Genomic DNA, 13072 nt, shown 5'->3' on the forward strand with positions numbered 1-13072 from the left:
TTCAAGTAATAACTATTTAAGTTTTTAAGATACACTCCGCACACTATTTAGTACACACGTTAAAAAAGGGATATAACTCTAAAACTTTTCGAACAAGAGTAATGATAATTGTGTCCTGCAGTTCCCCTCAATGCTGTCTACTTTTTAAGTTTCAGATTGATTCCCCTTTTAGTTTTAGAATTATGCTACGGACAAAATTTAAGTACAAACATTTGAGACCTGGAAATATACGTTGTAACACTGAACGTAAGATATAACATGCATACTATCATTAGGAAAAATTAATGTTTGACAGTTGTACATTAGAAAGTGTCGGTCGGGGAACGCCTCCGTACATGTTTAAATAAGCGGACAAACAAACGGACAGATGTCAATGACGATTTCAGTATACCCCTTTACTACGTACCTGTTTGTATAATAATGTATATATAATAAACGATTCATTCTATAAGCTTTCGATAAACGATTAATTTTCGCTATCAGGCGAATATATCACATACCATTTTTTTCGCAATACTTAGAGCTTAATAATACTATTAAAACTGCTGGAAAAAACATATAAAGGATAATTGATACTTTTTTTAATTAAGTAAACTTGTGCATTATTTCCGTAACTGTAGGCCAATGCTTCATTCTTCCGTTAAATGTTAAACAATCTATTTTACAAACATCTTTATAAGGACCACATTTATTACTTACGGTTTGATCAGCAAGTGCAGCTTTCTTCATGGATACACGAATGTTTCCTAGTACGACTGAAGTACCTATTCCCGGGTTATTCACTGGCAATGTGGGGCCTGCGGCGAGTAATTAAATTGTGAATTGTAAAGATTATATAAGTTGTCATAAAATATATTATATAACAGTTAATTATTAACCTGTGTACACTTTTTGTAAACCTAAGACTGGTTCAATACGTGAAACTCATTTCCATAGAAAAGAAATGCATCTCGTGTGTTTTTTCCGCTCGAGTATTATCACGCTAGATGGACTACTATTTTCTGCGTCTGATGACTTCATGCAACATCATAGAGCAGAAATAAAAAAAAAAATTCTATTATTATAATCAGCTTCTTAACCACAATAAACATGAGCTCATATTCGAAAACTAAGTATATACTAAAAAGGAATATAAGGGCAAATCGATTGTTCTTAGAGTATGTAAAAGTATCGTGTATTGCGTTATTTGGCACTCGAAACTCCGCCATTCGTGTTATACATTATACCAAAGGCCAACCAGCTGAAACAAACTCTTTTCTAACAGACAAGCGATAGTTCTATTTAAGGAGCTAATGTTTATTTATAGAATTGATTCAAAAAGCAACAATAACATCATACTATGTGTACAAGTGAAAGGAAATATGCTAATGCTATGCTTTTTAGTATGTTTTGCAGTAGGCCCTCACAAAATGATGATTTTGAAAAAGTGTGTAATATTTATCGGTGTGTTGTCATTGGTATTGATCTAGATAGTATTGTATAAATGGACCTTCATAGAGTATTACTTGAGCCATCCACTTATAAGTATAAGGCATTACTTTAGGAAGTGATTAAACAAAGTTGTTAAATGATACCTAGCGTTTAGTTATCACATCTTATAATTTATCATACAAATTTAGTGAGTCCACTCGGCGTTTCTTTAAGCAAGTCCGGATAGTTCGGGTCTTGAGGATTTTAAACCCATGGGCGGATTTTAGTTTCTTATTTTTTTTACCTCATGGCCATTTTACATACGTACATACATAAAACAGATTTTGGCAGCAATATATTGTGATAGGTCGAGTTATCCGAAACCCACACAGCGATTCCCGCGATTTCCCTCGATGCGCCCCTGGATCATGCGAGAATATTAAAAAGTGCTGGACGTTATAAAAAAAATAATTAAACATTGCATCGTCAATTATAACGACATATAAAATAAGACGAATGAAATAACGTAATATTTTACTGTTACATGTGTTTTTGAGCCTTTATGTGAACATTTTACTAAGGCTTGTCCTCTTTTTACTTTCAATGGGCTTTAGTCAATCTTGGCGAAGCCAGTTGCCTTTTTCAGAACTTACAGCTGTTCGTACACAACATGCCAGACTCCTAACTTTATTTCGTGCGCCAGCAGAAGCGGTTATTAGGGTGTGATCGGAGCATGGTCCCTGAACCTGATGTGAAAGTTAAGTGTCAAGTAAAACAATGGTTCCCGTCCTACCGAGGGAGCTGCTGCAAAGCGACAAAGTACTATCTCACGGAACAACCAAACATCCCACTGAAAGAAAATGATGAGGACACAACTACAGAAGACCGAGAAGGATCAGTCGGGGCTGGGATTAACAATGACAGCGCACTCCACTGCAAGTATCCATGGTGGATGCGAAAAGTTAGCAACTGGAGCTTATTAAGCGATAATTATGACAACATTGGGCACCATCATAGGAATATGTAACGTAAGAAACACACAATGCATGCGGAAAAAATATACGAACTGAAAGACGAGCTTATGCGCTACCGTTGATACATCTTCTGACTAGCCGAGGTAAGGTCACTAGGCTTCGGAGAAATATGCATGGGCGAGGGAAACACGATGTGGTTCAGCGGGGAGGTTTCCAAATATCGCAACGGGATTGCTTTCATTGTTACGAAGAGGTAATTAACAACGTAATCAGTTGTTGCACCCCTGTCTCCTGCAGGCTCAACTACAGCGAGCCCTAACAGCATCACCGTCATCCAGGTCTACGAACCAACATCAGACTATAAAGACGAGGAGATCGGGCAGTTTTAATAAGAGTCAGTGCGCATCATAGCGATGTTCCCGAAGAAACACATCCACATTGTCCAAGACTTGAACGACAAATTTGACCTAACACCTACCAAGACTAGTTAGGGACAGTAAGTAGAATTCGTAAAGGAGAGACGAACGAAAGAGGGCTGAGACTTCTTGAGTTCGCAATAAACCGCCAACTCAACCTACCCAACACGATGCATCCATACAAACCATTCATAACAGCGACCTAGCATGCTCAAAATTGACAAGTACACAACAAGATTGGTACTGGCGATAACACGGTTCAATTCAAGGATCAACAAGGCGAACATAAGAGCGTTTCCGGGCGCAGACATCGGCTGTAACCATGACTTAGTTTACACCATCAAGCTGAAGCTTACGAAAAAGCGTATCACCAAGAACCTCACATTAAATTAAACTTGGGAAAAATTTAAAGATCCCAGAGATAGCAGAGGAATTTCAAGCACAGATAGTTTGCAAGTTTGCAGCTCTGAACATCTTACACGATGACATTGACAACCTCACTGACAACATCAACAAAGTCTTTTGGTAATATACCGAAGACGTTGATGAAAAACAGAGAAGAAAGAACAAGCAATGGTTGCCGACAGCGATCATCCACCTCTGCGTCAAAAGAAGAGAGTTCAGGCATTAGAATTACACCAGTACTAAGTCAGAGTGCAAGAAAGCGAACATGGAGGTCAGGAAGAAGACTCAAGAGGCCAAGAGGGAGTGGATTGAAGAGGTATTATCAACATTGACAAACAGATGACCACAGACAACAGAAAGAAGGATTAGGGCACCCCCAAAACCCTCAAGTCAACCCAATGCCAGTGTAATAGCAGACGCTACCGGGAACCGCCTGACCAAGAGTGCCGTAGTCCTGAACAGGTGGACCGAATATTGCAGCGACCTTTACAACTTCCAGGTGCAGACCCAGTCTCATAACGATCCCTGACCAGAAGATGATAACGAAAACCCGTCCATACTAAAGCTAAAGGAGGCATCAATCAGTTTAAAGGCTGGTAAATTGCCGGGAGTGAACCCTGAAAGACCACCACAACTTCATCTCCATCGGTTGCAGACCGATATCTAACTTGAAATTCGCTGATGACATTGACATTGACCCCATGAGTGACTTTCACATTGAACTCGAATGCCTCACCAAGAGACTTTGTGAAAGCGCATGAGCATACAAGATGGATGTATGCACGGACCTTAAAGATCATGGTGAACAGCACGAACAACATCCGTGCAGACATCAACATGAACGGCAAGAAGCTGAAATAAATTACCAGCTTCATCTATATTGTACTTTGAAGCAACCCTGTCCAAGAATGGTAGCACTATTGCTGAGGTCCGAAAAGTCCCTTGTATTATCCATCCAACTGTAAGGCTGCTAGCCTTATCACACAGGATACAGGCGTTTGAACACAAGTGTCTATGAAGACTTCTCCACATCTCCTACAAAGAGCCATAGACCAACGAGTACATCCGGAACATGACTGTAGCACATGTTGACCCGTAGTGACCCCCTCCTTGTCATTATCAAACGCAGAAAGATGGTTTTATTTAGCCTGGCCCTCATGTCTATTCCGTTGAAATGCGTAACCGGTTAAATGTTTTCATAATACAAATCATGCAATATTGATAGGGATATTTTAGGACAAATGTATATATACATACATATATATTTTGTTAAGAACGGCCAAAGTTTGAGTTAATCCGATAGCCTGTTGTCTAGTTTGAGATGCAAACGTTGATACTTCTTGAAACACTGACTTGATTGTAAATGCAAATGGGTTTTGTTGCATCACTCATAATATAAGTATTTCGGTTTATGTATATATGTATTTATATAAAAAAGTAAATAATACAATAACAAAATTATATATTAGAAGTTACATTAATTCGACGTTATCCATAAAGTATTTGGTATAAAAAAGATTACACGAGTCATATTGTCAAAACAAAAACGGAAGCATTTGATTATTTATGTTCTCATATTTTTTTATTTTTTTATTTATGGAAAATGTCCATTGATGGACAAACGTTATTTAGGGCAAGGTTAAATATATCTTATAATCTGCATAAAAGAATGACACTTTTGACATGCAAGTCTGACCTAAAGCCAACAGGCGGTAACTGACTTAAAAAACAACTGCTTCAAGAAGCTTAACAATTAAATTATTTTAGAATGTTAATACACACAGAGCATAACTGGTTACTGTCTGATCTTTTTGTAATGTATCAGGCAAGGCTTAAAATAATATAACGGCGAGCTTGATATATTACAAAACGATCAGGCAGTGACCTGTGTTTCTGTTTATCATACCACTACGACCCCGATTTAAAGAAATAATGAAAACATCGCTTAAAATCTGCAGATTTAGCGGGAAAGAATATGACTTTTGTCATATGACGTGTTAATAATGACGGCATGAGCATGCGGGCGTAATATTTAAAAAAAAAGTTTTTACTGTTTGCGTTCCATTTTGTTTTTAAATTATATTTCATCTTGGTATCAAATTGTTTGTTTTATTGAAACTGATTCGATTTTACTAACAATTATGACTGTATAGTTGATTCCGAGTAATAAGACCATCCTCCACACATGACTTATAAAAGAACTTCATGTTTAACTTCATGTTTTATATTAACATTCTCTTAAATTATATAATTTGAGAATATGTTTTGTTTTTCACTAAATCAATATTGCCTGAAATCCGGAGTATTTTTTGAAAGGGACTGCGTTCAAAATAACAGATGATCGGCCTTATCGTGTAAAGCAACGTATTAGGTATACAGTTGTGTTTAATGAGATTTTTGTTGTATATATTAAGTAAGATTTTCCGTACCATTAACTTTGAGAATGAACATGAGTCATAAGATTAATATCCAGCGTAAACAATAATTACGTTCGACCTGTCTTTTAAAATGCTTAACATGATAAATATTTTAATGTCAATCTTTATTAAAGGGGCCAATTGTAAATCGGCATGAGTATAGTGTCATATTACCTGATTTATAAAAGACTAGAGCTAACATCTACAATACATAGAAGCGAAAAACATATCTAAGCGAGTTGTTGGCTGAACGTTATGATTGAATTGTAATAACTCCCTAGATGTATAATTTATTCATTTATTAGTTGATTATGTTGTAATATTCTATAGTCATTTCCAAGACTTTACGCCAATACATATATGAATGTAAATGAAGCTGTTTCGTTATGTTTTGCTTTGATATGTGGGAATATGTGTACCTGAGGTTGGTTTGAAGACTGCATTGCAATGACACATTTCTTTAAGATTTTGCTATATACATAAGATTAGTTGGGAATTTGATTAAAGATTAGTGATCAGTACAGTTTATTGTATTAATTCAACATGAACGAATTGATATTTTATAGGAAATAAACGAGTGCATCCGGTTGAATGGACATATACATCCACACAGATATAAATGTGTAAATAATAGCATGCATGTAATTAAAACTTACCAATACCCTTAGTGCTTTTAGTGCTAAGTCGTTGTGTTCCAATGTCAGCATTGCCCGTCCTGTCCATTGCAAACCTCATTCCAGGGGTATGTACTGTATCTGAAAATGTTTAAAACGATGCTAACAGCCTGGTACATTGTAGTATCAAAAATACATAAACCTTTGAAGATGTTATATAGAAATGTAGAAAAACATAACCCGTTTTGTTCCAAATAAAGAATATGCCGTTGATTTTCGGGTTATTAATATGCTATATTATATTGCTATTCAAATGTGAAGTAAGTTGTGTAATTCGAAATCAGATGCTATGAGATTATTATGCATTTACAGTTAAACGTTTTTTAATATGGCTGGGCTAAGTCTAAGGTTTGAACTCACTTCAACCGATAGATACTCCCAATTCATTGGATTGACCGATCCAATGAGGTTAACTCGGCTTTAATCATGGTTGTGTGTTAAATGTTTTAGTATATGTATATAGTTTGTAGTCTTGTATTTTGTAGACAATGGATCGATTGCTTTAAATGAAAAACTAGCGGACAAGTTTGTTTTTTCAACATAAAAATGTTTCCGGAGTTATACTACTTTTGTATATGTATATTTTATTATGCAAACAATATAATATCACTATGAATGAAAACCGAAAGGTTCGATGCATATGTAATGCATTGCGATCTGACATCACAATCTTACCTGTTCGCATTTTTGGTCGATTGTACCGGCGAACACTATGTGCTCCCCATTCTCTTTCGAGTCCTTTAATAAATCCATTGGTAGTTTCTTCAGTCATGTCACACAGGTATATGCTTGTCAGGTCAGAATGTGGCATTTCTCGGAAGAAATTATTGACGGCCGCCACGATAGCACATGTAGCTCTGTCGACCGGGTATCTACCGGACAAAAAAAACTAACATAAGAACCATATATACTCAAGATAAATTAACATTATGTGCTCAAAACATACCTGTTGTCAGACATACATTCCGTTCCATGAAAACTATTTCTTAGGTATAACATAAATTCAATTACGTTTGAAAGTTTTGTGCGAATGTCATCTATTCTACACAGTGCGTTTGGTACAAACTGGGTTTACCTATTCGATTTACTTCAAAAAGGTCGCATGCTTTAGCGTGAATATTAACACTCTGTAAAACTTCCTGCCATTTATCATGTGACTTAATTCAATACGTTTTATTTCTTGATTGTCGATTGGATTAAATAACTTTTGAAAGTACAAATAAACATGTGTGAACTTGAAATTTTAAGGTGCAAGTACACCAATTATTTATATAACATTCTACCATGGCACGTGACTTGTTTTCTATATGCAAAGAAGGAAAACTAATGTTGGCTATTACCCCGATATACCAACGGTTGTTTAAAGTGACTTCACTTTGATTGTCCGCGCACTGTTTATGAATGAAGACGACGTCATTTGATTTTAATTGTTGTGATGACGTAACGTTTTGGCGGAAAAGTGGAGGACGTTCGGTTAATATAATTCTAATTTATAACCTTTAAATCGCGGATATCTTATTAATGAAATCGTGTTAGAATCGAAATAATCGACGGGTAACCGTTGGTTTTTGCGGTGTTAACCAACGGTATCTCGTTCCGATGCTTGTTATCAAACCACTCGGGCTACGCCATCGTGATTTAATTCCTATGCATCGGAACTCCATACCGTTGGTTAATACCGCAATAACCAACGGTTACCCGTCGATGATTTCTTAAATCTTACCCATAAGTTCCACAACTCAGAGCAGGTATCGCCAGAGACTTATGGTCATTTTGGGATGCCTGACACATGGCCTTTACTACTACCTTCATTAATTTGCTATCGTCGTCGTCGTTGCTCCACTGAGGACTTGCGACGTGAACTATACTCTTGGCCTTTAATGTGCCTGCTTTTGACACAAACACGTCTCCTTCGCCTAGTGTTTTATATGTCTTTATAAACTGCTCGCACTCAGACGTTATTGACGAGCCACCTGCAAAATTGTAGATGGGTTTTTATTGCCTTCAAAAATCACTCGGATAGAAGCATAATTAGTAAATATATTTTACTACTTTTATGAGTATTGTATTTTAAACATAATGGTTATAAGTATGCCTTAATTAAATCACCACGCTACCACGTAGTTACAGCACGGTGTCGTTTGTTTTGGAAGCAGTATTCAGTTATAATTACATGTACTAATGTTATTCAAAATATAGTTCCTGAATTGCTATGAATGTACAGATAGGATCAGGGTAGTATATTTCTGTTTTTCATCGGTGTCAGTAAAATAGCTAACTTTGTCATACGTATTTATCTTTACATTCTAAGTGCCCCAACTAACGTGTTTCCGCGCGTGAAGGAATCACGTTCAACGATCGGTTTCATTATGTCAACTGAACAGTCCGCGCAATTCTATCACATTATTTCGCAAATAGCAGAGAAGCAAATTATTAAAAAACAGTTTATTTTGCAACTGGTGTAAACAAATACGGTTATATATGAAAGAAATACACAAGTATGTTCAAAGCGCACACCGTGAACGCATGTACCAGTTAATTTGCGAATACATCCTACAAGGTGTCTAATCACAAAACAGATCATGATGAAGGATGTTGCTAAAGTTATGTGATATTGTAAACACTTTAATAAACACTATTGTGATTTCTAAAATAGAAATCAAACAGGAAAGAACGAAAGTTGTTTTACATTCATAAATAAGTACAATACATGTTTTTTTTAATTTGTTGTCCATGGACTGTCCGCCTATTTTTATATTGTTTGCAACAAATTAACAATTTAAACATATAATTGTATATTTCTTGATTGCAAGTAACTATTTCATTTAAACCTGTTTACGATATAACGATAAAATTTAAAAGCAAACATCAAGGCATTTGGATTGGATTAAGGTATACTTGTTTCATGTTAAAAAAGCAAAGACGCGTGTGTCAACATTGGCATAAAGAAAGTGATGACCGATGAACATATCTCTGCATGTACAATTATAACAGCCTTGGCAAATCAAATAAAAACATACATACACTAAAGTGTAAATAACTTTTAAAGTTACCTTTTGTCAAGATTGCTTTCCCAAGTCCACTGTTTAGTTGTAGCATTGGATTTGCAGAATAGACAATAACATCAACATCTAGGTCTGTTAAATCACCTCGTGTTACACTTATCATCTTTGTTCCATACACGGTGCATGAGGCCATTACATAATTTCCTGAATGATGATCTCCCGATATAGCCCCTATATCGAATGCATCTTGTCTCTCGTTGCTTTTGTCATATGATGATTTTAAAATAACATGATGTGCGGTTTCAACATAATTTTGTATACCACGACCTTTGTCGGATTTCCAAAATTCAGAAATACCGGGTTTGGATACCGAATATGGTTCTTCCGTTATTTGGGCGACAAAGGTATCAAGCTTTCGTTTGGCACTTTCGAGGTCATTCTTTGTTCCAGATAATTCAAAACCAAACGATTGATCTTTACATTTGACATTTGTTCCCTTCGTTATTTGCCGTACATCAAGCCTATGATGTTGCATTAGAAGTTGCAGTACATTTTCTTCAACACGCCACATTACGGCGTATATTGTATTTGTATCTAGGAAATCATGGATGTCTTCCAGTAATTCATCGTGTATGTCATCCGTTGAAAGAAAAATTATTTCTTATTCTTCGGAAATGTCGATGTTCAACTTGCCTGTGTGTTCTGTGCTTAATTTTGATAGAAATTCTTTCCATTGAGTCGTCTCAATTAATGATTTATTTTCAGTTGTTAATTTTACTGGGGGGCCTATTTTCACAGACGTTTGAACAATAGTAACTGCTTTATCGACCATTTCACCACTTTTGCTAATAACGTGCAGCTTGCCGTTTTCTGCTTCCCAAACCGCAATAACATCGGCCTGTTTAAGTTTATGTTCAATGTATTCGTCCACAATCTTGCTCCTATATATTTGTTCTAATTTAATCGGACTTGTTGTTTGTATTTTCTTGTAAGTATCTTTTCTTTGGTACATTTCCACTCGAATGTCTTTCACCACTGAATCAACTCCTTCTATTTCTATTTCGTGGTTTTCTTGATTAATTGTCACTTTAGCACCAGTATATTTTTCTTCTATTTCACGATCAAATTTGTCTGCTATTAGCATTTTTATTTCAATAACAGTCAAGTCAGTAATCTGTATTTTTGCCAATCTCCGATCAACCGTGTCCCCTTCTGCCCGCCCTATGCATTGGAAGTATCTCTTAACTTCGAGCAGTCTTCCGTCAAGCTTCTGCTCTTTTGACAGAACATTATCAACACCTGTTAGTAAAACACACACGAAAAGTATTCAATTGTCATGCAGTAGTTTACAATATATTTTATGCCAAATGTCTCTTTAAATTTTAGAAAACCGTTGACTTATCGTAGAATTAACTAACTCATAGTGGTTTTTCTATTTTTCGAAAACGAATCTTAGGATGTACACGAAAACTTTAATTGTTGCCCACTGGTCAATGACAAACGTCATGCAATATGATAAAACATCATTTTTTATATGCGAAATAACGTTGTTAAGCAGTAAAAAAAATTGCATTGATGCACGTGTCGACTCTATGGATATTTAGTGTAACATAAACATATAGAAGACAATAATTTGGAAATTAAAGACAGCAAACAAATATAAAGAGAAATGCATTATCATAGGGTCACATATTTCAACACAATACGAAAACAATATGGGTTTTCATACAGGCAAGAAACCGAGCTTGCGCCTAACACTGTGTGATTCAAGTAATAAACCACAATAATATACCACAGCCCCAGTGTAATTGATCGGATATCCATCGGTTGAAATACATATCGACCGAGATGCAGTCGGATCAAGTATATGTTCTGCCATTGAATACCAGATCATCCTATGTGGTACTCTAAGCAATACTGAGCTAATTTAATATGTGACGCCTTACACACCAGATATATTTTTTAACGTTATACGCGCAGTGTTGTGTTTATTGAAATATTTACGAGTCACATATGTTGTTGTTATTTTTATATGACACCTTTTAGGTGATGTTAATACACGACTCCCGCCTGCATTATTTAATTGTATAATGTACAGTTCTGCATTTCATATGACACATATAACGCAATTTCGAAAAATGCTTGACTTACTTAGACACAAAAGGCACATATCATTTCGATGTATTGACTTCAGAAATGATACAATGAATAGTGAATAAGTTACATTAGTCAATCTGTGTATGTTACTTACATCAAATTAATGTGAATCCCAAACAAAATATCAGTCATATGCGTACTATGCATATCTCCTATTCTTTGCATTCTCCTTACTAAAGTAATGCTTTATAATCATGGTTCATAACGCAAGTGCCAACATAACAAATTCGCTAAAATTTAATGTGAACCAACAATTACCCAATAATCCATACAACTCTATACTGATTGCAGTTATGCCTTAATAAACAGTATACTTTTTTTCATATATGTATGATTTAAAAGGCTTCTAAGACCATACGTGCATTTTCTGAGACCAGAAGGTAATTTGCAGAATCAGCATAATTGTTCAGATAAAAATCGATTTCAAATCTTAATATAACTGCGGGTAAATTACATTAGTTGTAAAACGAATATACAATTCACTTTTTCTTACTTTTGTAGTCAACGAAATGTACAAGGCAGTAGTTCTGTTTGGAAAACATCGCAACTTTTTCGACTGGACCTCCATTGCTTCTTTGTACACTTTCAAAATACAAAGATAACATATCTTCTGTAACAGCCTCGCTAATGTTGGATACGAGTACAATCTTGGACATGGGAACTTGAAGAATCTTTAAGAAAGAACCTTCTAGTGGGGCGGTTTTGCATGCCTCTTGCACTGTCTGTATATCTGTAATATATATGTATATCTGTAATATTCATCGTGCTTTATATATATTTATAACAGGACTTTCGCTCCAGGATTGAAATAACGTAATGCTCAATTTTGTTTTGTTACACGAGTGTTATTACACAAGTTATATAACTGTGAAATGACGTCATTTTTTGACGAAATGACGATATTATTCCAGCGAATTTCTTCAGTTGAACTCTTTTACAATGTGAATTAACGATGAAAACAGCATAAAAGAAAAAGAAAATTTGTTGGTCATGTTATAAATAGAACCTTAGATTCGTGGTCATTTTGTATTGAATGTATTAAATTCGTCATTTAAATAAAGGTAAAAACTCGGCAAGCCTCGTTTATTTCTTTATTTAGATAACTCGTTTAATAAATCCAATACAAAACGACCACTTATGCAAGATCCTATATTTAAATACGCCATGTTGACGCATTTAAACCAAAACTTTAACAACAAATTATTTCATTTAACAAAACATACCTATTTCTCCATTAACTGTTACAAGAACAGTATCATCATTATCAATATGGTAAGTCAGTAAGTCTTTCACCAGGGCACGTTTTGTTTTGCTTTCTATATATAGTTCCAGAAAACTAAATGAAGTTTTGGGGTTCAGTCCTTTGATCAGCAGCTTGTTTGGGTAATTAGGTGGAGGAACCGGTGGAGTGTAAAATGTCACTTCCAACGTCTGCCCTTCAATGGTGTGTACTCTTCCAGCGACATCCTTGGCAACTACATACAAAGGAAAGTCTTTATTAATCAACGTTGCTATGTATCGACGTGTTTTTATTTATAAGTGTACTAACAAGTTATGTTTTTGCGTACACATAATACACTATTTGCTTGGTTTCAGAATTCTAGAACTAAAGAA

The 13072-nt window shown here is 35.4% G+C and overlaps 1 protein-coding gene across 1 annotated transcript in view; it reads right to left on the minus strand.

Moving 5' to 3' along the window:
* LOC127838473 (protein mono-ADP-ribosyltransferase PARP14-like) overlaps positions 1 to 12929 on the minus strand; it is a 61726-nt gene extending 48797 nt beyond the window's left edge. Inside the window, exons 1-7 of the mRNA XM_052366258.1 lie at positions 12682 to 12929; positions 11952 to 12188; positions 9350 to 10600; positions 8020 to 8269; positions 6972 to 7168; positions 6279 to 6377; positions 700 to 797 (exon numbers count right to left, since the gene is read on the minus strand). Coding sequence (XP_052222218.1) covers positions 700 to 797; positions 6279 to 6377; positions 6972 to 7168; positions 8020 to 8269; positions 9350 to 9872 — 1167 coding nt within the window. The 5' untranslated portion in view covers positions 9873 to 10600; positions 11952 to 12188; positions 12682 to 12929. The remainder of the gene's footprint in view (positions 1 to 699; positions 798 to 6278; positions 6378 to 6971; positions 7169 to 8019; positions 8270 to 9349; positions 10601 to 11951; positions 12189 to 12681) is intronic.
* Positions 12930 to 13072: the final 143 nt, after the last annotated feature.

This window comes from Dreissena polymorpha, chromosome 7 (assembly GCF_020536995.1).
Source record: "Dreissena polymorpha isolate Duluth1 chromosome 7, UMN_Dpol_1.0, whole genome shotgun sequence".
Classification (NCBI taxonomy): domain Eukaryota; kingdom Metazoa; phylum Mollusca; class Bivalvia; order Myida; family Dreissenidae; genus Dreissena; species Dreissena polymorpha.